The sequence below is a fragment of the Doryrhamphus excisus genome, chromosome 7 (genome assembly GCF_030265055.1).
Source record: "Doryrhamphus excisus isolate RoL2022-K1 chromosome 7, RoL_Dexc_1.0, whole genome shotgun sequence".
Taxonomy (NCBI): Eukaryota; Metazoa; Chordata; class Actinopteri; order Syngnathiformes; family Syngnathidae; genus Doryrhamphus; species Doryrhamphus excisus.
Genome location: NC_080472.1, coordinates 16,503,395 through 16,525,574, shown reverse-complemented (window position 1 = coordinate 16,525,574; position 22,180 = coordinate 16,503,395). Strand labels below are relative to the sequence as shown.

Below are 22,180 nucleotides of genomic sequence, written 5' to 3'. Positions count from 1 at the left end.
TTCTTAGCTATAATTAAAAGTATGATACATTTTATTGCAATATATTACTAATTTTTTTTAACAAATGGAATTATTTTTGTGTTTTTTTGTTTTTTACAAATTAAAAATGTTTTTTTCATTTCCATACATACATACACAATACAATAATATAATAAATTTTATACTATAATAATGCTACAATTTTTTTTATAATTTTGTAATTATTTTAAAGTATTTTTTGTTTTATTTTGACAAATATTGCTTCTTTTCTTAGTTATAACTAGTGTAATACTATAAAATAATGTTTTTAATTATTCAATATTTTATTTTTTTGTATTATATTTGCATTATAGTATTAAAAATGTAATATTTCTCCAACTAAGGTGGTCCAGTACAGTCAATTGATGCACTTTGCTCTTTCACATAACAGTACAGACAGTGGAGGCTGGCCTATGTTGAGCATTTTTAAAGCCCCCGCCTCCGACCACCCATCCCTCCCACGCACCCACCCACTTCTCTCACAGCACAAATTCTAAAACCTGAGCATTTACCGCAAAATTCCCTGCTGGAAGCACAGGTGTGAGACACACGAGAGGAAGTGCAATGAAAGGTAAGGACATCTAATATTGTTGTCAAATTCAAATCCCACTTTTCTCCTCTATTTTATCCCAAGGCGACGCTGCCAAAGCGGGCCTTCAGAATGGCGCCACCATCCAAGCCCTGGACCCGCTGCCTGCCTCAGAGGAGAAGATGGAAGAGAGGGGACAGTGGAGCAACAAGGTGGAGTTCATCCTCTCCGTTGCCGGATCCATCATCGGCCTGGGAAATATGTGGCGTTTCCCGTACCTCTGCTACAAAAACGGAGGCGGTGAGAAGTTTTTGGGGTTTTTTTCCTCATCGCTAATTCATCGTATTTCTTACGGGAACCGCCGCAATGTTTTCATGAGAGAAGTGACACGCTATATGTTGGTCAACGACTGCAGCCTGGTTAGAAAAAAGAAACGTCCATTTCTGGGTCTTGAAACAGCATGTGGTGGTTCTCCTCTCTCCACCTCCATCGGGGACGGGGTCAAAGGTCAGAGCCGAGAGGGGTCAGACAGCTGTTGTTGCTCCTCGCTTGCAGCAGCTGTCCCCACAGAGGCACCCATTGGGGGAAAACAAGACGACGGAAAATGTTTGTTTGTTTGTTAAATGTTCATATACATTTTGGAATTTGACGTTTTATATTTGCTCGGTTATGAGAAGGATTTTTACAGCAATACAAAAATGGACAAAAGAAACCACTTTTAAGGTGAAATATCAAAGTTAACACAAAAAATAAGTAAAAAAGTCTTAACAAGGAATATTCCTCCTCTGCGCAGGGGCCTTCCTCATCCCATATCTCATCTTCCTGTTTGCCTGCGGCGTTCCTGTCTTCTTCCTGGAGACGGCGTTGGGGCAGTACACCAGCGAGGGAGGGATAACCTGCTGGAGAAAGATCAGCCCCTTGTTTGAAGGTACTATGATGCTTATTTTATAGGCAAGGAACCAAGGAACCGATATACATGACATATCTCTTGTGGTGAAATGTTGGTATTGTTTGCAGCATTTTAACAATATTGGTTTTCAAAAAAATCTGATCCGTAGTTGTAATATATTCTTAATATGATTATTTTATTGAATGTCATTATTATTTTAATATTTTTTACATTATTTTTTTTAGGTATTATGATTTATTTATGTCACTAACATTATGTATGACATTCTTATATTGCTATTAAAAACAATGCAAAATGTTTAAATACAATCATGTTTTTCTCTTTAAAAAAATATAAAAAAAGAAAACATAAAACATGTAAAACAGCAATAATTGTTTGAGCTTATGTATACATTTTTATGATTTAAAAAAATGAACTCAGGAAATACATTTGGTAACTTGAGTGGGTGCTTAAAATTAACCCAGCACGTACAACCACACCATTTCTCACAGCCAATGAGCTAAATCTAGTCATAGTAGACATCATGTCAAATATATGAACTCAACTATGTGATCGTGGCATATCAGTATGAAATATTTTTACTATTTTTATTATTTTCCGATGAATTTGTATTTAAATGATTCACTACCTTCACAAATTTTTGAAAAAAACAAGCAAAAATTAAATGAAGACGAAAAGTATCATAATACTATTTTACATATGACCATTTCCAGTTCATATTTTCTGTAAGTAGGCATAAGGAACCGTACGTCATTTCTTTAGTGTTGCTTTCCCAGGCAATGAGTTAACATAGTTACCTTAAATAAACAAAACAATTAAATATATCTAAATAGAATTATGTTATAATATTTATTGCTATAAATGAAAATAATATTTTTATTGATTCTTATTCAACAGTTGTTGTGTTGTACATGTTATATATACATATCTATATGAAATATATTTTCTTTATTACAGTATGTGAACACTATTACAGGTTGAGCCTGTCTCTTTAAGAAAAACAGCATTGTGGGCAGTTATGTTTGTCTCTCTTTTCCCACTGTATTGTTTTCTGCATTCTGATTGGCTGTAGACCACTGCCAATCAATATTCTTATGCTGCCCTGTGTTGACTCCTGCACGTGTCATCACTAGCTTGCTTGCTTGCTAGCTTGTAATTGGACCTTCGTTTAGAAGGCGAATGGCTGCAACGGGAGTACAGCAGCACTATGTTTAGGATACAAAAACGCTACAGTGCAGCAGAATGGCGTCAGGATGTATAAAGTGTATGGTGACGGTGTTTAAAACATTGAAAAATATATAATTGGAAAAAATGAAGTTGGCTACTTTGGCTAGTTGAATTTCACTTATTGCGGGTTATGCCATAAACGAGGGAACACTGTATTTAAAAAAAAAACCCACAAAGCAATTATTTATCTTGATGACTGTTTATATTCTTTTTCTTATTTATTATTCAGGTCTTGGCTACGGCACACAAGTGATTGTGACTTTGCTGAACTTCTACTATATTGTGGTCCTGGCTTGGGGGATGTTCTATCTCTCCTTCTCCTTCTCCTGGGATCTACCTTGGTCTTCCTGCAACAACTCATGGAACACAGGTACTCTGCGATTTTGTTTATTTATTTTTTTTAGGAAAAAAAGAAAAAAAACTCTTTGTACTTTACTTGTCCAGAAAACTGTTTGGAGTTTCAGCGGAGAAACACCTCTACCAACCAAACAATCTTCTCTAATGCCACCTCTCCCGTCATGGAGTTCTGGGAGTGAGTTCTGTGTGACTGTGACCATGCATCAAGTGTCAGGCACATGTTGGTGTGGAGGGCCAGTACACATGACTGTCTTGGGTCCCAACAGGAGACGAGCGCTGAGGATCTCGCCGGGCATCGACCATATGGGCTCGCTCAACTGGGATCTGGCTGTGTGTCTGTTCATCGCATGGGTCATGTGCTACTTCTGCATCTGGAAGGGGGTGAAGTCCACAGGAAAGGTGGGTGGCAGTCAAAAAAACCACATTCAATGCCTCTCAAGTGAAAAAAAGTTTGAGGTTGACGGACAGTCATTTTGTGTCGATACAGGTTGTCTATTTCACTGCAACCTTCCCATATTTGATGCTTATTGTGCTGCTGGTGCGAGGGCTCACTCTGCCTGGTGCAGGGATCGGCATCCAGTTTTACCTCTATCCTGATTTGGGACGCCTGTCAGACCCACAGGTACCAAAATATCATGCTACTGTGTATCAACGGTGCCAAAAGTGCGGCCCGAGGGCCATTCATGTCGAAACAAAACAATAAATAAAGTTTTATTTTTGGAAAATTGGGTTGAGGAAAAAGTTATGTCATAACAATAAAGTCATAATTACCATAAGAAAACTTACAGGAATGGAATTCGGGCCCCATTGAAGAAAATAATCTAAAATTATTAGTTTAAAATAATAAGATTTTGAAATTAAAGTTGTAAATTTGTGACAATAAAATAGTACATTTACAAGAAAATATTCATAAATTTACGAGAAGGAAGTAATTATGATAATAAAGTCATAAATTGACGAAAAATAAAGTCACACCTTTTCATAGCTGCCTCAGACAATGCCTGTTGACAAAAATAAAATTCATTCATTTTCTACCGCTTATCCTCATAAGGTTCGAGGGGGGTGCTGTCCCAGCTGTCTTCGGGCGAGAGGCAGGGTACACCCTTGACTGGTCACCAGCCAATCACAGGGCACATATAGACAAACAACCATTCACACTCACATTCATACCTATGGACAATTTGGAGTCACCAATTAACCTAGCATGTTACCTAGCAAGTAACCCCACGCATGCACGGCGAGAACATGCAAACTCCACACAGAGATATCCTAGGGGGGAATTGAACTCGGGTCTCCTAGCTGTGAGGCCTGCGTGCTAACCACTCGTCCGCCGTGCAGCCCTTACATATAACCAATATTCAGAAAACAAAAAAAACAGAATAGGAAAATTCTTATTTATTGAGCAGAAATACAACATGGAAGTATCTGTATCGGACCTGAAGAATCGGTGAGGAGCCATCCCAAATTACATTAGCAGCTATACCAGCTTTCATAAAGGTTAAAGGTCATTTGTGAGGCCTGGGTCCACGTTTTTGGTTAAGGTTTAGCCTCTCAGGTTCTTCCCCAAATGAGAACCAATTGGTGTTCTGTCCCCTGTTGGCACTGATGCACAAGGTGCAGGCCTCCCACGGTTCCTAGCGGGGTCCTGCTGGGTCCATCTGTGTTGTGTAAAAAGAAGCAGGAACCGCAAGGACTCTGCTCGGACTGTAAACAGGACCACAGATTGCAGATCAGACCTCCCAGTTTGCTCTGAAACAGGGAGGCTGCAATGTCGAAGTTTTGTTAATGAGTATTTATTTCACCATCATCTCCCTTGCATGTTACTGATTATACATCAACGGTAAATTCCTGTGGATCATACAACCCTTACATGTCACGTGTATGCTCGTCGTTGCTGCTTTTATACAGTAATTGTATCATTTTGATGATGGAATGAATGAATAAATACTGAATATATAATAATTGATTGTTTTCTTAAATATATATATTTGAAATGAGATTTCGCCTATGACTCCTTTTGAAGGTATGGATGGATGCTGGGACCCAGATCTTCTTCTCCTATGCTATTTGCTTAGGGTCGCTCACAGCGCTGGGCAGCTACAACCGATACAACAACAACTGCTACAGGTACTTGTGTTGATTCTGCACACCTGATGAACAGCAAGTCAACTTCCTGTGTTATGCCTTGCAGGGATTGCCTGTCGCTTTGCTTTCTGAACAGTGGCACCAGCTTTGTAGCCGGATTTGCCATCTTCTCCATTCTGGGTTTCATGTCTTATGAACAGAATGTTCCCATCTCAGAGGTGGCCGAGTCAGGTAAGGCCCGACACGGCTAGTCCACGATATTTCATTCATGACTTCTGTTGAGATTTTTTCTACTTTTATCTCGCAGGTCCTGGTCTAGCTTTCATTGCTTATCCTCGCGCCGTGTCCATGATGCCCTTCTCGCCTCTATGGGCCGCTCTTTTCTTCATCATGATTGTTTTCTTAGGGCTGGACAGTCAGGTGGGTACGGAATACACTCTATGAATGAATGATGATCCTGTAATGATTACACTGCCTCTACGTTAGTTTGTATGTGTGGAGAGCCTCGTGACCGCCATCGTCGACATGTACCCTGCCGTGTTCCGCCGTAAGAACCGCAGGGAGCTCTTCCTCCTGGGTGTGGTCTTCATCTCCTTCCTAGTGGGCCTCGTCATGCTCATGGAGGTTGGTGTTGGACTCACAAATACACTAAGCTCAACTGCTACGTCTTTGGTATGGAATTAGTTCATTTCTTGTATACAGACACAGTATTTGGATCTCTGGTCTCAGTTGCTTGCCCATTAAAGGGCCAGTACATGGCTTTTGAATGCTATTGCTGCGCTGATCAGCATTGTTTAGAGCAGGGGTGGGCAAACTATGGCCCGGGGGCCATTGCGGCCCACCAAGCGTTTGAATCCAGCCCGCCAGTTGCTTTCTAAGTATTTCAACTTTTAACATACAAACTGGCAACATGACTTGCAAGTCTGATTTTATTGAGTTTTTTTTTGTAAAAAAAAAACAACAACAAAACTGTGAAATGAAATTACATAGTTTGATGTGGTCTAATGTTTAAAGTGCTCCTGAAAAAAGGGACACGAGAATATAACACTTTATAAACTATAACACAATTAGAGGTTATTCCATGGTTTGTCTGGTATCAGGCCAGGTATCATGCCCCCAAGTGTCAGTATTCTAGCACAAATAATTCAAGGAAAATTCATTCATTCATCCATTTTCTACCGCTTATCCTCACGAGGGTCGCCGGGGTGCTGGAGCCTATCCCAGCTGTTTTCGAGCGAGAGGCGGGGTACACCCTGGACTGGTGGCCAGCCAATCACAGGGCACATATAGACAAACAACCATTCACACTCACATTCATACCTATGGACAATTTGGAGTCGCCAATTAACCTAGCATGTTTTTGGAATGTGGGAGGAAACCGGAGTACCCGGAGAAAACCCACGCATGCACGGGCAGAACATGCAAACTCCACACAGAGATGGCCGAGGGTGAGATTGAACTCGGGTCTCCTAACTGTGAGGTCTGCACGCTAACCACTAGAGCGCCGTGCAGCCCCTCGAGGAAAATTCTAAGCATAAAATTGTGTGTGTCAAATATATGTTCTGGCCCCCCGGACAATTTTGTTAACTCAATGCGGCCCACAAGTCAAATATTTGCACCCCCTGGTTTAGAGGGTGTTTCAAGTGTGCTATAATTCTTGATCATGAAAAAATACTGTATATCCTGTCTTGCGTCAGGGGAGACTCCAAATTGTCCATAGGTATGAATGTGAGTGTGAATGGTTGTTTGTCTATATGTGCCCTGTGATTGGCTGGCCACCAGTCCAGGGTGTACCTCGCCTCTCGCCCGAAGACAGCTGGGATAGGCTCCAGCATACCCCTGAAAGCCTAGTGATGATAAGGGGTATAGAAAATGTATGGATGGATAAAAAGAAATACTACATGAAGTGTCGCTGTTGATTCTTCCAGGGTGGCATGTACGTCTTCCAGCTGTTCGATTACTATGCCGCCAGTGGCATGTGTCTTCTTTTCATGGGCCTCTTTGAGACCGTCTGCATTGCTTGGGTCTACGGTAAGTCGGTCATTAAACAGGAAGTGCTTTTGTACTGTATATTAATTGTTGCAAAAAATATCTCGACTCTGTTTCTCCAGGTGCTGATCGCTTTTATGACAACATCGAAGACATGATCGGCTACCGTCCCGGCCCTTATATTAAATACTGCTGGTTGTTCTTCACCCCAGCGACCTGCATTGTGAGTTTTAAACGTCTTCTCATGAGAAGTTTGGAGGAGATTGCACAAAATACAGTATGAGTTTTTTGATATTAACACATTTATCCTAACAGGGTACATTTGCATTCTCCCTTATTAAATACACTCCCCTAAAATACAACAATGAGTATGTGTACCCATGGTGGGGCTATGTGATTGGCTGGCTGCTAGCTCTCTCCTCCATGGTTTGCATCCCTCTTTGGATGGCGTACAAGATCAGTACCACACAAGGAACATTCAGAGAGGTAATACACATCATGTATTCATATGTATCAGTGTATCAGCTTTCAAAATACATGTGTTTGTCTTTTCCACAGCGCATCCGGCTGCTCATCACACCATCAGAGGATTTGCCCAAAACAAAGAGGGAGCAGGAGAGGTTGCTGGCCATTTTTGCTCCAGAGGAAGAAACCGTCAGGAATAAAATTGGCTACCATCCTGTTTTGGAGCAAGACTCCAACTTATGAGGTAGCAGAATTCCAATATGCACTTCTTGGAAGGTTTTAATATGACCCAGAAGCCATATTTGTATCATATTATTGTGCTATCATGAGTGATTGTTGTATTTACGCAATAAAATTTATTTTTATTTTAAGGTGAACTATTTGACAAAATATGCAATATTACTGCTCTAGTTGTAGAACTACTAATGTATCAGTTTCTTATTTTTACTGTAACAAATTGTCTGTATAAGGAAATCTGTATGTCTGTTTTTAAATAAAGGTGTAAAATCCGACAAGGAAGCACTTTTACTATGCTCAGTAGCTTTGACAAGCACTTTAGCTGTATTTACAAGTCCCCACGAGGGAAAAATCCTGAAGACACGGCATATCTGATCTGCTAAAGCACGGGTGTCCATGGGGCACATACTGAAAAATCAAAGGATGCAGGCAGAGCGTCATTTCGGCTCGAGCTGGCTCTTTGAAGTGAACAAGCCAGCTTTTTTCCCCTGATCTATTTTTCTGTTATGGCTGCGTGTAATTGGTCAAAATATGTGGTGCCATGCATGTGGACACTGAGCAAAAGGATGGCCTACATTTACAACTTAAATTGTAGTATTTGTTCCATGAAATTGTATGAATTTATTATATATATACTGACCCTCACAGTGTCTGTCAAAATAATTCTGGCTGGTTAATTCCCCACTGAAGGCCCAGGTACCAAATACACTGTTCACTGCTGATTTCTCCAGTGTATTTCTGCCAATAAAAACAAGCATTATTAGTCTTGTTTCTTAAAAAAATATATTTTTAGATTAAAAAAACATCCTAATTCGTCATTCATAACTTGTGCAAAAATTACTCTTGTCAGCTTGAGTGTCATTGCTGACTTATGATTGGCTGACAGTTTCTACGTCACTGCCGTGTCACGCACAACGTGCCCTCGAGACGCCCTCCCTTTTTCCCATCATGCACCCGGGGATGACTGAGGAAAGATGGCGGAAGGAGGAGCGGCCGATCTGGAAACCCAGAGAGGAGAGGTCGCGGCACTAATGAAAACGCAACTAAAAAAGGGGGACACTTGGTGAGACTTGAGTTTGAACCTTTTGGACAAGTGCAGCTTGACCGTCACTTGTCTCGGCAGCGACTGTCAACGTCATGAAGCTTGTGGAAAGTGGCGCTTACGGGCCGTGTTGACAGTTAGCTTCGAGCTAGCTAGCGTGTGTGTCAGTTATCGTCGGTTCAGTTAGACACTACTTTTGACCAAACGTGCATCCTTTTACGTCACATTGTTTATTTGTAACTGTGTTAATCCCTCCTGTATTATTTTACAGCTTCGAATTTTATGAATTAAATAAGTACCATGTCATTTGCGATGATCGTGCAAGATAGCTAGGAGCTATTTGGCTAGCGTACCGAACTGTCAGTGGGTTCATACGTCGGCTTCTTTAGGGCGGAGTCTGAAAAAGAAGCACCTGTCAAAATCAGAGAGCCAGCTGGCCACACGTTGAGCAACCCGACCTCAAATGTGCGTTAACAGTGCCGTTTTAACCACTGATGTTTACATCTTATATGTTGAGGTAGCATCGCATTGCAATCGTCTCCATTCTACATGGGCAGAACTATTATCAACCAAACACATTCTATGCATGTAGTGTTGAAAACATTGTTAGAACTTATTTAAACTCTAAAATATGACTTTTTGTTGTTGCTGCAGGTACTTGGTAGACAGTCAGTGGTTCAAACAGTGGAAGAAATATGTGGGATTTGACAGCTGGGACAAATATCAAATGGGGGACCAGCATGTCTACCCTGGACCAGTTGATAACGCTGGTCTTCTCAGAGGTAAGAATTGTTGTTTACACACTTACTTAGACAGGGGGGGCGAGAATAGCTACATCATTCTGGCAAATAGCCACAAAGAGAGTACAAAACAACATTGTTGTTTTTACAAGGGTTCATAGAAAGCTCTCCAGCATACCTTCTGTTTGTTTTACGCTGCGGGAGATACTCATTGTTGAACCACTTGCCGGCTTTGTGAGTCATGCTTACCTCTTTTTCCTCCTTTGTACCTGTAGATAGGGATGTTCTGGCTATCAAGGAACATCTCATTGATGAGCTGGACTACATCCTTGTGCCGACGGACGGCTGGAATAAGCTCGTCAGCTGGTATGGGCTGATGGAGGGCCAGGAGCCAATTGCGCGCAAGGTAAGTGCTCGGCCATTCTGAGAATAGCATGAGTGGATGGGGAGAAGCACATAGTGGTTGTGATTACTTGCAAGACTTGTGGAATCAAGCTTTGCGTGTCTGTTTTGGGTAGCGTTAAGCTAATTATTTGTAATTGTGCACACAATGCATGGACTGCTATTGTAAATATGTAAATGTGATACCCCTGTCATGGCAGATATTCATTGGTATGTACTTATGTGTTATTTTGAGGTAAAATGAGGCAAGTCTACTTAACCCACACAATTGGCGAGTCATTGTATCATGGCCGCCGCGAAGTGTTGCACCCCCCAAACTCCTCCACCCTCCTCACCCATTGACCCTCCCATTTTGCCATGTATGCGCTGGGACGTATCAGGTGGCCAAAGGGTTTCTATTTTCAGGCGACGTGCTGCATGACGGAAAAGCTAATGGAGCGAGCTGCGAGACACAACATGCAGGAGGTTTATCATCATGTTTTTGATCTATCGCTCCTTTCTTCCTGTGGAGTCGTCACACTGATTTCTTTGGGGTGGAGTGTTAGGATGGCGTGTGTGGGTGGACTACACACGTGTTAAAGAGGACTATAGTCACAGGGATTCACGCTCCGTTCTTGTTTGATTGCTAACACCGGCGGAATGATCGTCCTTTTTTTTTTTAAGTGGATGAAGGCCCGCTGAGGTCATACTGAGAGAGGCAGATTGATTATGTCACCGGGAAGGGAGGTGGGAGGGATGAAAGGTTTTGGCTCGGCTCTGATTTGTGGAATTCTGCTTGGCAACGACTTTTCCTCTTAGCTCACGGACACGTTGGCCCACTGGGGATCTTAGGTTTGGGATAGGGAGGGGGAAACGGGGGGCTGAATATGAGCTGCGTGTGCATGACTATTGGATTTCTCATGGACATTTGTGAAGTTGTGTGCGAATATGAATGCGTGTGTGTGTGTCGGAGCTGTGCAGTGTTGAAATAAATAGGCCGGGACCCCTCAGCTGTTTCCACAAGGTGCTGCTAATTTGGGCCCTCCACTCTTGACTGTCAGCTGAGTGGCCGCCATTGCGTCAAACTTAAACCTACAAACATGAATTATTTGCTATATAGTGCAAATACTGTGGACTTTACCATCTGATGTACTTGGCCTGAAAGAATGGACTTGTCAACGTTATGGAATCTTATCATGACAACCGCTTTAATTTGTGCAGCTAGACATGCACCACGATTAAACATACACCCACTGTGTATTGTAATTCTTTAGCATTTAATATGTGGTCCTATCCTTGTGTCTTCATAAGGTGGTCGAGCAAGGTATGTTTGTGAAGCACTGCAAGGTTGAGGTGTACCTGACCGAGCTAAAGCTATGCGAGGACAGCAACATGGACAATGTGATCACCAGGCGCTTTAGTAAAGCTGACACAATAGGCAAGTCTCACTGACAAAAACACTTTTTCCCATAACCCATACATTTGGACAAGTTATATTCATATTTCATTTCTCTATTGTAGATCTAATAGAGAAGGAGATGCGGAAACTGTTCAGCATCCCAGATGAAAAGGAAACCAGACTTTGGAATAGGTACATGAGCAACACGTTTGAGCCTCTCAACAAACCCGACAGCACCATCCAAGATGCTGGCCTCTATCAAGGACAGGTAAGGAGCTTTTTCTACTCATTACACAAGAACAGTACCCTATTTTATCACAATAAAGTATACAGGTGGTCCTCGGGTTATGACCAAGTTCCATTCCGAGACTGCCTTATATATCTGAACTTATACCTAAAGTTAAAGGTGCTTTGTTGTGATATTGATATCAATATAATGGGCTGATATCAGCAAAAAAAAACAAAACAGGTATCTGATTATATCGGCCTGCATCTAAAAGTCGGAAAAAGACTTTGCAGCTGAGTACAACATTTGTCATGTACAAGTTTCCCATGTAGACACAGAACCCGGGTGAGTTTAATATTACTTATGGGGCATGTGAAGCAGCGGGAAACTTCATAAAATTAAGTCATCAAAGGTGTTTTATTCGTGCTGATATCAATTTGATATCTCTATTGGAAGTGAAAAAGTTGTATCGGGACACCTCTATGTAAATAGTCACTCACAATGTACACAGAACACACAAAGCACATATAAAAACAAAGTGAACAACTACTTTTCTCCCTGTGGTTGGCTGAAAAATACTTTCCCAGGGTAACCTTCTCCCCTCCTCCCAGATCTCCTTGTAACAGCGCACAGAATCCATGACCCCTCTATCATTCATTAGCATCCAATAATTTTAATCTTAATGATGAGTGCGACATCCGTCCCCATCGTGACCATAAGAGCGGCCAACATTGATGGGTGTGTCTCCTGTCTTTGACCCTTTTATGATGTTCATTTTCACTTCCAAGGACACACTGGCTGTCTATTCTTTTGTCAGCATGCACTGTAACTAGTGCAGTTATGGATTCATTTTGGATTAATTCATGGGAGCGCCTTGAAACACACACAGCACATCGAAAACCGTGGAGTACCCGTATCTTGAGTAATGTAGCTTGGTGAAAATATGTATCACTTGCCCAGGTAGCTTGTCTTACATTTGTGTTGGATTTGAACTGATTGGATGTTTTCATTTTACATACACTTGCATTAGTGAATGCTCGCCGAAACGTTCATCCATCCGTCTTCACATTAGCAATAGCAGCAAGAGGCCCTCTCTTTCCGCCGCCTCAGCTTTTCCTTTGTGATGTCTCCTGCAGGTTCTCGTAATAGAGCAGAAGAATGAGGATGGCACATGGCCCCGAGGCTCAGACGCACCCAAGTGAGAACAGACGTGGCTTACATTGTTGTATTTGTGGCAAAGTACTTTAACAAGCAGTCTGCCAGCCACTAGTGATGAAACCTTGGGATGCTAGATCACTGCAATATATAGAAAATGTCTACACTGGCTACAACATATGCTCATTCCCCTCTATGACATACCACTTTATTTTGAATTCATCTCAGTTTTCAGTTTGTTTGACTCCTTTCTGCAGCGGCCTGCCTGTTTGCTCTACGCTAACTCATGATCTATTCTGATTTCTTATCTTTTTGAAGGTCATCTGGTGCTTCCAATCTCTCTGCTTTGCCAAAGATCTCGCCTTCATCTCTCTCAAACAATCATAACAGCAGCTTCAACAGCAGGAAGTAAGGCTTGAGTAGCTGAAGGGGTGGGCACGGGCGCCAACAGCCAGAGATGGACCTACCGAAAACTATTTTATTGCGCATGTTCCTCCTAAATTCTACCACTATGAATGAAGACTTTTTGAATATCCAATCTAACTCGAGCCGGTTCGTCTCTGGCTGTGGATTCGGGGCTGAAAGCGAATTGCTTAAGGATGCAGTTTCAATTGTTTGAGGTGACAGCAAGGCAAGTGTGATTGATTTCTTTGGAATCAGGAGACAGCAGTGCTCTCTGCTAGTTGCCTCCCGGTGCCTCAAGGTGTCTTAGTCAGCGTTTATCTGTGTCAGTTAATAGCCCACATACAGTGTGGCACAGTTTCTTGATTTCATCCTAATGCGTGCATACAGCTGCGTCCACCTTAGGGACCCCTGTAGTAGGTAGCTGCAACTTATGAATATTGCTGTTATTCAAGTATCAATACAATAATTACAGGGAAAAAAGATAAGATATGCCTTTATTCGTCCCTCAGTGGGGAAATTTGCATTAAAAAAAGCATTTTTATTTAAAAAAAAATGTCAGAGAACATGTCAACATTGTGGCCATACATTGATTTCATACAGCCAAGTGAAAGCTACATTACAGGAACCAGGTGGCACTTTTAAAAGACACCCTTCACAGTCCAGGGATATGCTGTATATCATAAAAATTGAAAGATGCCCGGTGAGGTACTTTATAGTTAACCATGCATTTTTGGGTCTTTTTAACCTGAGTAGTTAGCAGTTAAAGTGATAGAGCCTACGTCAGCCCGCCGCTAGAGAGAGAGCACTGCTTGTCTGAGGGTGGAGCTGTCTCCTCTACTGTCCCCTCCTTTTCACCTTCCATGTGTTTTGCTGCATGCAATGGTTGTTATTTCTAGCATCTAACTCTTAAATGCATAAAGAAGTGAGGTGTTCTTACATGCATTCATTGATACCAGCGGCATCGTTGTCTGACTTTGAGGATTTTGAGTTTATACTCGCAGTAGCTCTTCGGTCCTTGATTCACTGCCGTGCCAGCGCCATTGTTTCATCTAAATTATGCATGTCTCATCTTTTTTTTTTTTTTTTTCATATGTAATGGCCCCGCATTGCATAGCACTTTTTTCATTTTTGGAGCTGTCAGTTTATTGTGGTTACAATGCTGTGTAACAGCAGTGTCACTGTCATTTAAGGCAACATCCCCTCACTCTTCTTCGCTCTCCCCTTCTCCTGCCAGCTCATTGCCATGCATACGTTCTCGCAGGCAAGTGACCTTCACAATACTCCTCATCTACTTTCCTCTTCTCTTGCCTGTACCCACACATCAGCAGCCAGTGTCATAAAAATGCACTTTCTTTGGTATAAGTTGATTTATTCAGACACACTTGCCCCCACCCCTTTAAAAGCCCTCCTTGAGTCGACTATGGCATATTAAAGAGCGTGTAAGAGGGAGTGCCAAAATGTGGGAACGTAATAGATAGACAGATATTGCGTGTACCAACATGCATCAATGTACATTTACAGCGAGGCTTGTGAATACTGCAGCCTCAGCTGGATGCAGTCCCATCGGCTGCTTCCATCCAACCCCATCTTGTTTCTCCTCCGTCAGAGCCCCCTCCCTCTCTTACCCCCACCCTCTTGTACTGTCCCCTCCTCTGCCTCTTGCCCCCTCTTTCTCTCTCTCCCTCTCTCTCCCTGTGCACCTCTTGCTTCACTAGCAGTACTCTTGAGCATCCTTGCCGCTGCTATAAATATCTGCTGGTAGCCGTAGAGCGGCGGCAGCAGCAGCAGCAGGCAGGCCAGAGGGAGGTCTAGGAGACCTGGGCTAGAGGACACTAGTATAGGACAGGACTGCACGAGTGGAGCGGATAGGATGGCAAGATAACAAGCAGGTGCTGCTGAAGATGTAGATGATTAGTTTCAAGTGTTGTTTTCGAGTGATCTTGTGGTAAACCTGACAGTCAGACTGTCCTGGACCATATTCAAACTGGACTGCCACTGGTCTGTGCTGGAGTACCATTAAGAATGGATCTCTACTTTGCCTGGCTTCTAAACGCCAGGATTTGCATGCCCCGGACTTGAAACCAATCTCAACCCAGGCTGCCGATCGTTCAGTTTTGTAGAGACATGCAGGCCGGCATGGGCCGGGGCGGGGCTGAGATGTCATGCTCCTGTGTTGCTGGTGGTGCCTGAGGTCTGAAGCGGTGGAGCTGGACAGCCGAAGGGTGGACCACCGCGTGCTGAACTGTGAGGCCAGTGCCTCCGCCACCATCCCGGCGGTTTCTCTTGACCAGTGGGAGCAGGAAACGGCCAACGCTGCCTCGCAGCCCCCTCAGAGGTCTGCTGCTTGCTGCAGGCCGAGTTAACAGCATTGGCCATTTTAGAGACCTGCGTAATACATAGACATAACAATATTTGTCTCTGTGTTCATGACCTTTTTGGAGCTCTTAGCCATTCAGCAAACTAATCAACTGTTTCACTTGTCTTCTTGATTGCAGTGTGAAGAATTCGACCTATAGCCTACCATCCTACCACTCCTACAGTAACAGCTATGACTACTCAGAGCAGAGTAGGCAAAGTGAGCGTCCGGGCCTGTGTGGACTGTCGAACCTGGGAAATACCTGCTTCATGAACTCTGCCGTGCAGGTAATAAAATACTCTACAAGGACAGACTTTAATCTAAAATGTTGAGAGATGACCTGATGAAACTACAAGAATGATGTCTAAGAAAAGGAGAGTCTGACTCTTCAATTATAAATTAAGCTGGAATCCACTGTGTAATTAACATTGTCCTCTGCTGTTCCTGTGTCCTCAGTGTTTAAGTAATATCCCTCCCCTCACGGACTACTTCCTCAAAGACAAGTACACCAGTGAGCTGAATGCAGACAACCCACTGGGCATGAAGGGAGAGATTGCCAAAGCCTATGCTGAGCTTATCAAGCAGCTGTGGTCCTGCAAGTGCAGCTACGTTACCCCAAGGCCTTTCAAGGTTAAATGTCTACATAAAAAAGTTTGGTTAAAATTGTGTTTTTTTTCTTGTTTAGTACCTTGACATCTGTGTTCTTTAGACACAGGTGGGCCGCTTCGCCCCTCAATTCTCAGGCTACCAGCAGCAAGACTCTCATGAACTGCTGGCTTTTCTTCTGGATGGTCTTCACGAGGACTTGAACCGGATTAGGAAGAAGCCTTACATACAGCTAAAAGATGCCAACGGCCGGCCTGATAAGGTGCTTGGAAGACGGATTTCGTTCTAGCTGTGGGAGTATTGACAATGTATTAATATGGTTTTGCTGACAGGTGGTGGCAGAGGAAGCTTGGGAGAACCACATTAAGAGGAACGACTCCATAATTGTGGACATCTTTCATGGTCTGTTTAAGTCCACCTTGGTGTGTCCTGTGTGCGCCAAGGTCTCGGTGACTTTTGATCCTTTCTGCTACTTGACACTGCCTTTGCCCATGAAGAAGGAGCGCACACTGGAGGTTTATCTAGTCAGGTTGGACCCCCTGGCCAAACCCACACAGGTAACAGTCACTACCAGGGAGAGTCTCCTCCTCATATAGTCCTGACTTGGTCTTATAGACAACTTTTTTTTTTCAGTACAAACTAACCGTGCCAAAGGTGGGCTCCATCTCTGACCTGTGTACCTCCCTCTCCATCCTGTCCGGGCTTCCTGCTGAGAAGGTAAGGACTAGATTGGGCGATGCATATAGACTAATTAGTCATATTTACTAGCTATTGAAAAGTAATAAAACTCCTTGCGGAAACGTGCATATTATTCTCATGGGGCACTGAAGTGTAGTGTGATATTGTTCTACAAAGTCACAGCTTATCATGGTGCAAAAAATGCAGTTCCTGACTTAAAAATGCTGTTTCTCTTGTTGTGCGAGTGAGACAAGGAAGCGCTGCACCTCACTAGTCTGTGTGTTTGTGTATTTGGGGGGGGGCAGGTGGTACTCGGGCAGTGTGCAGCACAGAGACACACAGGAATGGAGCGACTAAAGCTCTGTGCAGAAATAAAAAGTTAATATATGGTTTACATATTGGCTGATGTTGATTAATCTGGGATACGTCATAATGGGTCGGGCTCTAGTATGACTTTACAGTCAGCTCCTTCTCCTTAAGCACTATTACATTAAAATGCTGACCTTTTCCACTGACAGACATTTAATCATTTAAAGTGTCCTTGGTCATACAGCGTCAACGTCAAACGGGGTGATGTTTTTGTCCTTTTTGTTATTGAACCAGAAAGTCAGACCTCTGCCAAGGCTGAACAATCCTAATTTGGCACCAAACTTACCCATCCAAATTTGCCATTAGGATTCAGGCATTATTCCCTGAGAAGTTAAGAAAAATGTTGACTCATTTTGCAAAGTTAGCAAAAGTGGAAGCAAATCCCCTGACTCTGCACCAAAAAACGAAAGCATTGTTCCTCGGCCCTTGTTTCAACTCTCCACATGTGGGCTCTTGGGTTCCCTTCAGATGATTGTAACAGACATCTACAGCCACCGTTTTCATCGGATCTTCGCCACCAATGACAATCTCAGCAGCATCATGGAGAGAGATGACATCTACGTGTAAGTACTATGTTTTTATCCTATCATCAGCCTCCATACATTTCCTTGCACAAGTGTTGTTTAGTTGCTACTGTAGGTCTTTCAAAGTGACTTAGGAGCATTTTACCTCTTTGTAGCTTTGAGTTAGCGGTGAATCGGGTGGAGGACACGGACCACGTCGTCATCCCTGTGCACCTGAGGGAAAAGTATAAACAGTCGGGATACAACCACACCAGCACGCCGCTGTTCGGATTGCCTTTCCTCATCGCCGTTCCCAGGACGCTCAGCGAGGACAAACTCTACAACATGCTGCTAATTCGCCTATGGTGGGTTATTACTACACCAGCAAGGATAATAAACATAAACTAGTCCATGAACTGCATTTTAATGCTGCCGCTCAGGAGTTACTTTGAATAAAAAGGGGCCTGTGTTTTCTGCAGCCGATTTGTGAGATCGTCTGTCGAGGAAGATGAAGATGACTGCGAAGAGAGTCAGTCCACCAAACCACACACTGTCAATGGCAACACTACTAATGGCCTCCTGGAGGAGGGGTCGCCAAGTCAGTGCATCACCTACTCACTCCACCTAAACACGTGAAACACTAATATTTCTTTAACTGGTTCTTCCATCTTACTTCAGGTGAGATGGAGACTGACGAGCAGGACGATGAGTCCAGTCAGGATCAAGAGCTCCCCTCGGAGAACGACAACAGTCAGTCAGAGGACTCTGTGGGCGGAGATAACGAGCTGGAGAACGGCATGGTCGCCCCGCAGAACTCCACCAAAGGCCAGCAGACCACCACCGGGCACAACAGAAAGAGACTTTTCACATTCCAGCTGAACAACATGGGAAAGACGGACTTCTCCCTCATCACGGACGACACACGGCAGATCCGCTTTGATGAGGGACACTTGCGGCTCAGTGGTCGGTATTCACATGTTCTTGGATGTTCTTCTTCACATTAGCGAATCAATTCATCAATCCTTTTTGTCATTCTCTTGTAGATCGTTCTTATCTTTCTTTGGACTGGGAGCCCGAGATGAAGAAGAAGTACTTTGACGACACAGTTGTTGAGGTAAAACCAGCAGCACTTCTCTTATAAGTATACAATATGTCCTCTTCAGGGTATTGGGTGTTTTTAAAACAGGACTTTGACAAGCATGAGAGCATGGACTACAAGCCTCAGAAGAAAGCCTTCTTCAAGCTGAAAGACTGCATTGAACTGTTCACTACAAAGGAGAAACTGGGAGCCGAGGACCCTTGGTATGTTGTCTGCTTTAAATCAGCTGATAGACACCCAGTACTCAGTCAGTACAGCATGATGACCAATGTCTGCAGGTACTGTCCAAACTGTAAGCAGCACCAACAGGCCACCAAGAAACTGGACCTTTGGTCTTTGCCGCCGGTGCTGGTGGTCCACCTGAAGAGATTCTCCTACAGCCGCTACATGAGGGATAAACTCGACTCCCTCGTTGACTTCCCACTAAGGTGCACAAACCGTTTTAAGTGGCGTCGTCCTTTCCGAGTCACTCACCTTTCTTACGTGTCCTTCCCGCAGCAATCTGGACATGTCGGAGTTTCTGATCAACCCCAACAGCGGACCGTGTCTTTACGACCTGATCGCTGTGTCCAACCACTATGGCGGCATGGGGGGAGGCCACTGTAAGAGTTGATAGTAGAATAAGACCAATTAATTCCAGCATTATTGCATGTGTCACTTTGGAATAATTGTGGTTTTTAATGTTTGTTTTTAAAATCTTGCCTGGCTTAGATACTGCTTACGCTAAGAACACAGATGACGGAAAGTGGTACAACTTTGATGACAGCAGCGTGTCGCCTGCCAGTGAAGATCAAATAGTGGTGAGTGTGCTTATTACTGTCCAATGTTAGTCATCAAAAAACACAAACACTTAATAGTTTTGACGTTAAATTAATAGTATTGACGTAATTAAATGATCCTAAAAGTGTGTCTACTTGACTATTTAAGTTATTCTCATTTCAATGGTCTTGGATGCACATCATCGGTGAAAAATGCTAGCTCAGCATAACTAAAGGGCCAAGATTCCACAATACACTGGCGTGTAGTCCAGGCAGTAAATCATGTTTGTAGAGCCATGCCATGAAGTTCCACTTAAGCTGAGCACACTGCAAGTTTTGCAAGTGTAACACATTTCTAAATGGAGGGTTCATAGAAAAGCCACCTTAATGTGAGTTGGTGGTTATTTCCTCATGGTTTCTCTGTGCTCATGTCCAGTCCAAAGCGGGCTACGTACTCTTCTACCAGCGCCAGGACACGGTAAAAGGCACGGGATACTTTGCGCTCGACTGTGAGAAAGAGGAGGATAACGAGGAGGAGGAAGAGGAAGAAGAAGAAGCAGACGACGACGATGAGGAGGAGGAAAACGAAGAGCGACGAAGCGCCTGCTCTTCTTCTCCTGCCGGCGCTCCCGCCGCCACCGCCGCACAAAGCGAAGACCCGAATGAGAACAAGTGCAGGAAGAATGACAATGAGCCAGAACAGGAAGAGGAGGAGGTGCCCAGTCGAGATGTCACCATGAGCGCCAACTGACAGAAGCGAGGGCATAAACAATCAGAGCGAGAAAGAGGGATCTTTCCATCCAAAGCCATATGGACACACAGCATGGCAAGCGGGCGCCAACAGACCCAGCCGGGTGGTTCGGACCTAACCGGTGTCAATGTGGGCGTGGCATTAGTGGTACGTGGAGAATTCAGGGCCCTCCCCCTGTGGCTGAATCACTGTTTGTGTGTGCGTGCGTGTATTACCAGTTACATTTTTGTTTCTAAAGGAAACTTTAGGAAGGCTTTGATTCTGAGGCTACATCAGAGCAGTTTGCGTTGTGAGTCTTTTATATCTCTGAGAGAAAGTTATCATTTTAGTATCTTTGAGTTTGTACATATTTTAAACACTGAACAGTATGTGCGCTGACGCATTTTGAACCGCACAATCACCGACTTATCCACGTTTTGCTTTTGTTGTTATTGCCACACACTGCAGTCTAGCTCAGAGATGAATGTGATGTGACTTTCTCTGATGAACAACACAAAGTGTAGGAAGCTGCCTTCATCGATGCAGGCCACGCGCAACTTCAACTTGGATGCCAGATTTTCTATTGCTTTTTTTTTTTTTTTTAAAGTATGAAATGCCAAACTTTTAGAGCTTTGCTCCTCTTGCTGTGACCTTGTTTGCGTAAGCTTCCATGAGCTCACGGCCAGCCGTCTATGGCGCCCTCTGTTGGCCATCTGCACTCCCAAACGCAAATAAACAGCATGGAGGGAGGCTTCCAGCTACACTACCTTTTTGAAACCGAGAGTGAGAGTTAGTTGCTGTGTCAGAAATACACGGAATTGAGTCGAAATGGTGTCTTAAATCAACTTCGTGTGCAGTGAATTCCACAGCCTGCGTCCCAACCTCGAAGGTGTGGTTTCTCTGATGTCACATCTTGTCCGGATCACCTCAGCCTTAACTCTTCATCTTTTTTCTCTCTCTTGCATGACCCCTTCCAACACACTTGAATGTTCATAATAATCTGGAAGCTATGCTTGTCATATCACAGCCACATAATCTCCCCTTTTCTTGTAATGTGCAGGAGGGCCAGAATGTATGCGCGGTGAGCACTGACCAGATGTATGTGATTGATGCCTTTTTTTTTTTTTAATTCTTAATCGCGCCACCCTTGTTTTGCTTTCTCCGGATGGTTGAATGTGATGCTGATGGCTTCTCTCGCCTTTTGACTCTAGCTGGATGCTGAATGCTTGTGCTCCGAGGATGGGGGGTTACGGCTAGGGGTGACTCCACCTTAAAAAGAAAACATAAAAAGCCTTTTCAACACATGGGATTGTGATCAAGTGGCAGATTGTTGCAGGATATTCCTCCATCAGTGATGCATTTATTCTCCATGGTGGAGTGAGGCTCTTTTCGATGTGTGCAACATGCCGCATCTCCAAGGCATCTCCGTGCTTTGCCTCACTTTTTTTGGCGGATTCACCCCCTCCCACACCTGAATGAGTGAGATATGACTGCTATAATAGACCTATACCGTACTGTATATAAGAGTTCACTCTGTGAGTGCACATTTGATAAATTTTATTTATTTATATGTAAGCATTTAATAAGGAAACAATATATTTACAACCTTGACAAGAGTGGGATTATTAGGAATGGAAAGGGTGGGGGTGACCTCGTGAATATTAGTTAGAAAAGCCTGTTCTTGTCAGGGAGGGAATATCTTTTTTTTTTTTTTTTTTTTTTTTAAAATAAAGGATGTTGTTTTGGGGACTTTTTTGTACAAAAAAAATCCAGGCATCCTTGCATGATAGGGGTTTCCAGGTTTTGGCTGCACTTGAGTTCACTTGGGTTTACATTTGAAATGTGCATGTGTATTTATACACAATCTTCAATAAAGTTGTGTCAAGCTTTTAGGGAGTTTTCTTCACCTGTGTGGG

At 43.3% G+C, this 22,180-nt stretch overlaps 2 protein-coding genes across 5 annotated transcripts; both read left to right on the top strand.

Annotated features, from left to right (window-relative positions):
• Positions 1-420: 420 nt before the first annotated feature.
• On the top strand, positions 421-7,992 carry LOC131131858 (sodium- and chloride-dependent GABA transporter 2-like). Of its 2 annotated transcripts, XM_058076828.1 has the most exons (15): positions 421-589; positions 653-847; positions 1,341-1,475; positions 2,914-3,054; positions 3,129-3,216; positions 3,308-3,440; positions 3,529-3,663; positions 5,065-5,168; positions 5,233-5,357; positions 5,434-5,546; positions 5,613-5,750; positions 7,055-7,157; positions 7,238-7,338; positions 7,431-7,601; positions 7,674-7,992. In XM_058076828.1, exons 1-15 carry the CDS (start codon positions 583-585, stop codon positions 7,821-7,823), a joined length of 1,839 nt encoding a protein of 612 aa, XP_057932811.1. In that variant the 5' UTR covers positions 421-582; the 3' UTR covers positions 7,824-7,992. The 2 variants fall into 2 exon arrangements, with proteins under 2 accessions (XP_057932811.1, XP_057932812.1); XM_058076829.1 differs by lacking the exons at positions 421-589; positions 653-847; positions 1,341-1,475 and adding an exon at positions 2,615-2,721.
• Positions 7,993-8,748: 756 nt separating this feature from the next.
• On the top strand, positions 8,749-22,154 carry LOC131132132 (ubiquitin carboxyl-terminal hydrolase 15-like). Of its 3 annotated transcripts, XM_058077447.1 has the most exons (22): positions 8,749-8,880; positions 9,514-9,641; positions 9,875-10,005; positions 11,292-11,418; positions 11,502-11,647; positions 12,742-12,803; positions 13,079-13,168; positions 15,661-15,808; positions 15,978-16,151; positions 16,231-16,389; positions 16,460-16,684; positions 16,761-16,844; positions 17,643-17,737; positions 17,854-18,042; positions 18,157-18,275; positions 18,356-18,640; positions 18,721-18,791; positions 18,864-18,979; positions 19,055-19,204; positions 19,275-19,378; positions 19,488-19,576; positions 19,971-22,154. In XM_058077447.1, exons 1-22 carry the CDS (start codon positions 8,792-8,794, stop codon positions 20,283-20,285), a joined length of 3,096 nt encoding a protein of 1,031 aa, XP_057933430.1. In that variant the 5' UTR covers positions 8,749-8,791; the 3' UTR covers positions 20,286-22,154. The 3 variants fall into 3 exon arrangements, with proteins under 3 accessions (XP_057933430.1, XP_057933431.1, XP_057933433.1); XM_058077448.1 differs by lacking the exon at positions 13,079-13,168; XM_058077450.1 differs by lacking the exons at positions 8,749-8,880; positions 9,514-9,641; positions 9,875-10,005; ... (2 more) ...; positions 12,742-12,803; positions 13,079-13,168 and adding an exon at positions 13,217-15,500.
• Positions 22,155-22,180: the final 26 nt, after the last annotated feature.

Bases quoted from the DNA above. Each gene is read 5' to 3' on its own strand.
- LOC131132132 (XM_058077447.1), top strand. From the start codon at position 8,792: ATGGCGGAAGGAGGAGCGGCCGATCTGGAAACCCAGAGAGGAGAGGTC. The intron at 12,804-13,078 runs GTGAGAACAGAC...ATCTTTTTGAAG, and splicing joins CGAGGCTCAGACGCACCCAA to GTCATCTGGTGCTTCCAATC. The intron at 18,641-18,720 runs GTCGGTATTCAC...ATTCTCTTGTAG, and splicing joins GGGACACTTGCGGCTCAGTG to ATCGTTCTTATCTTTCTTTG.
- LOC131131858 (XM_058076828.1), top strand. The intron at 3,217-3,307 runs GTGAGTTCTGTG...GGGTCCCAACAG, and splicing joins CCCGTCATGGAGTTCTGGGA to GAGACGAGCGCTGAGGATCT. The intron at 5,169-5,232 runs GTACTTGTGTTG...TATGCCTTGCAG, and splicing joins TACAACAACAACTGCTACAG to GGATTGCCTGTCGCTTTGCT.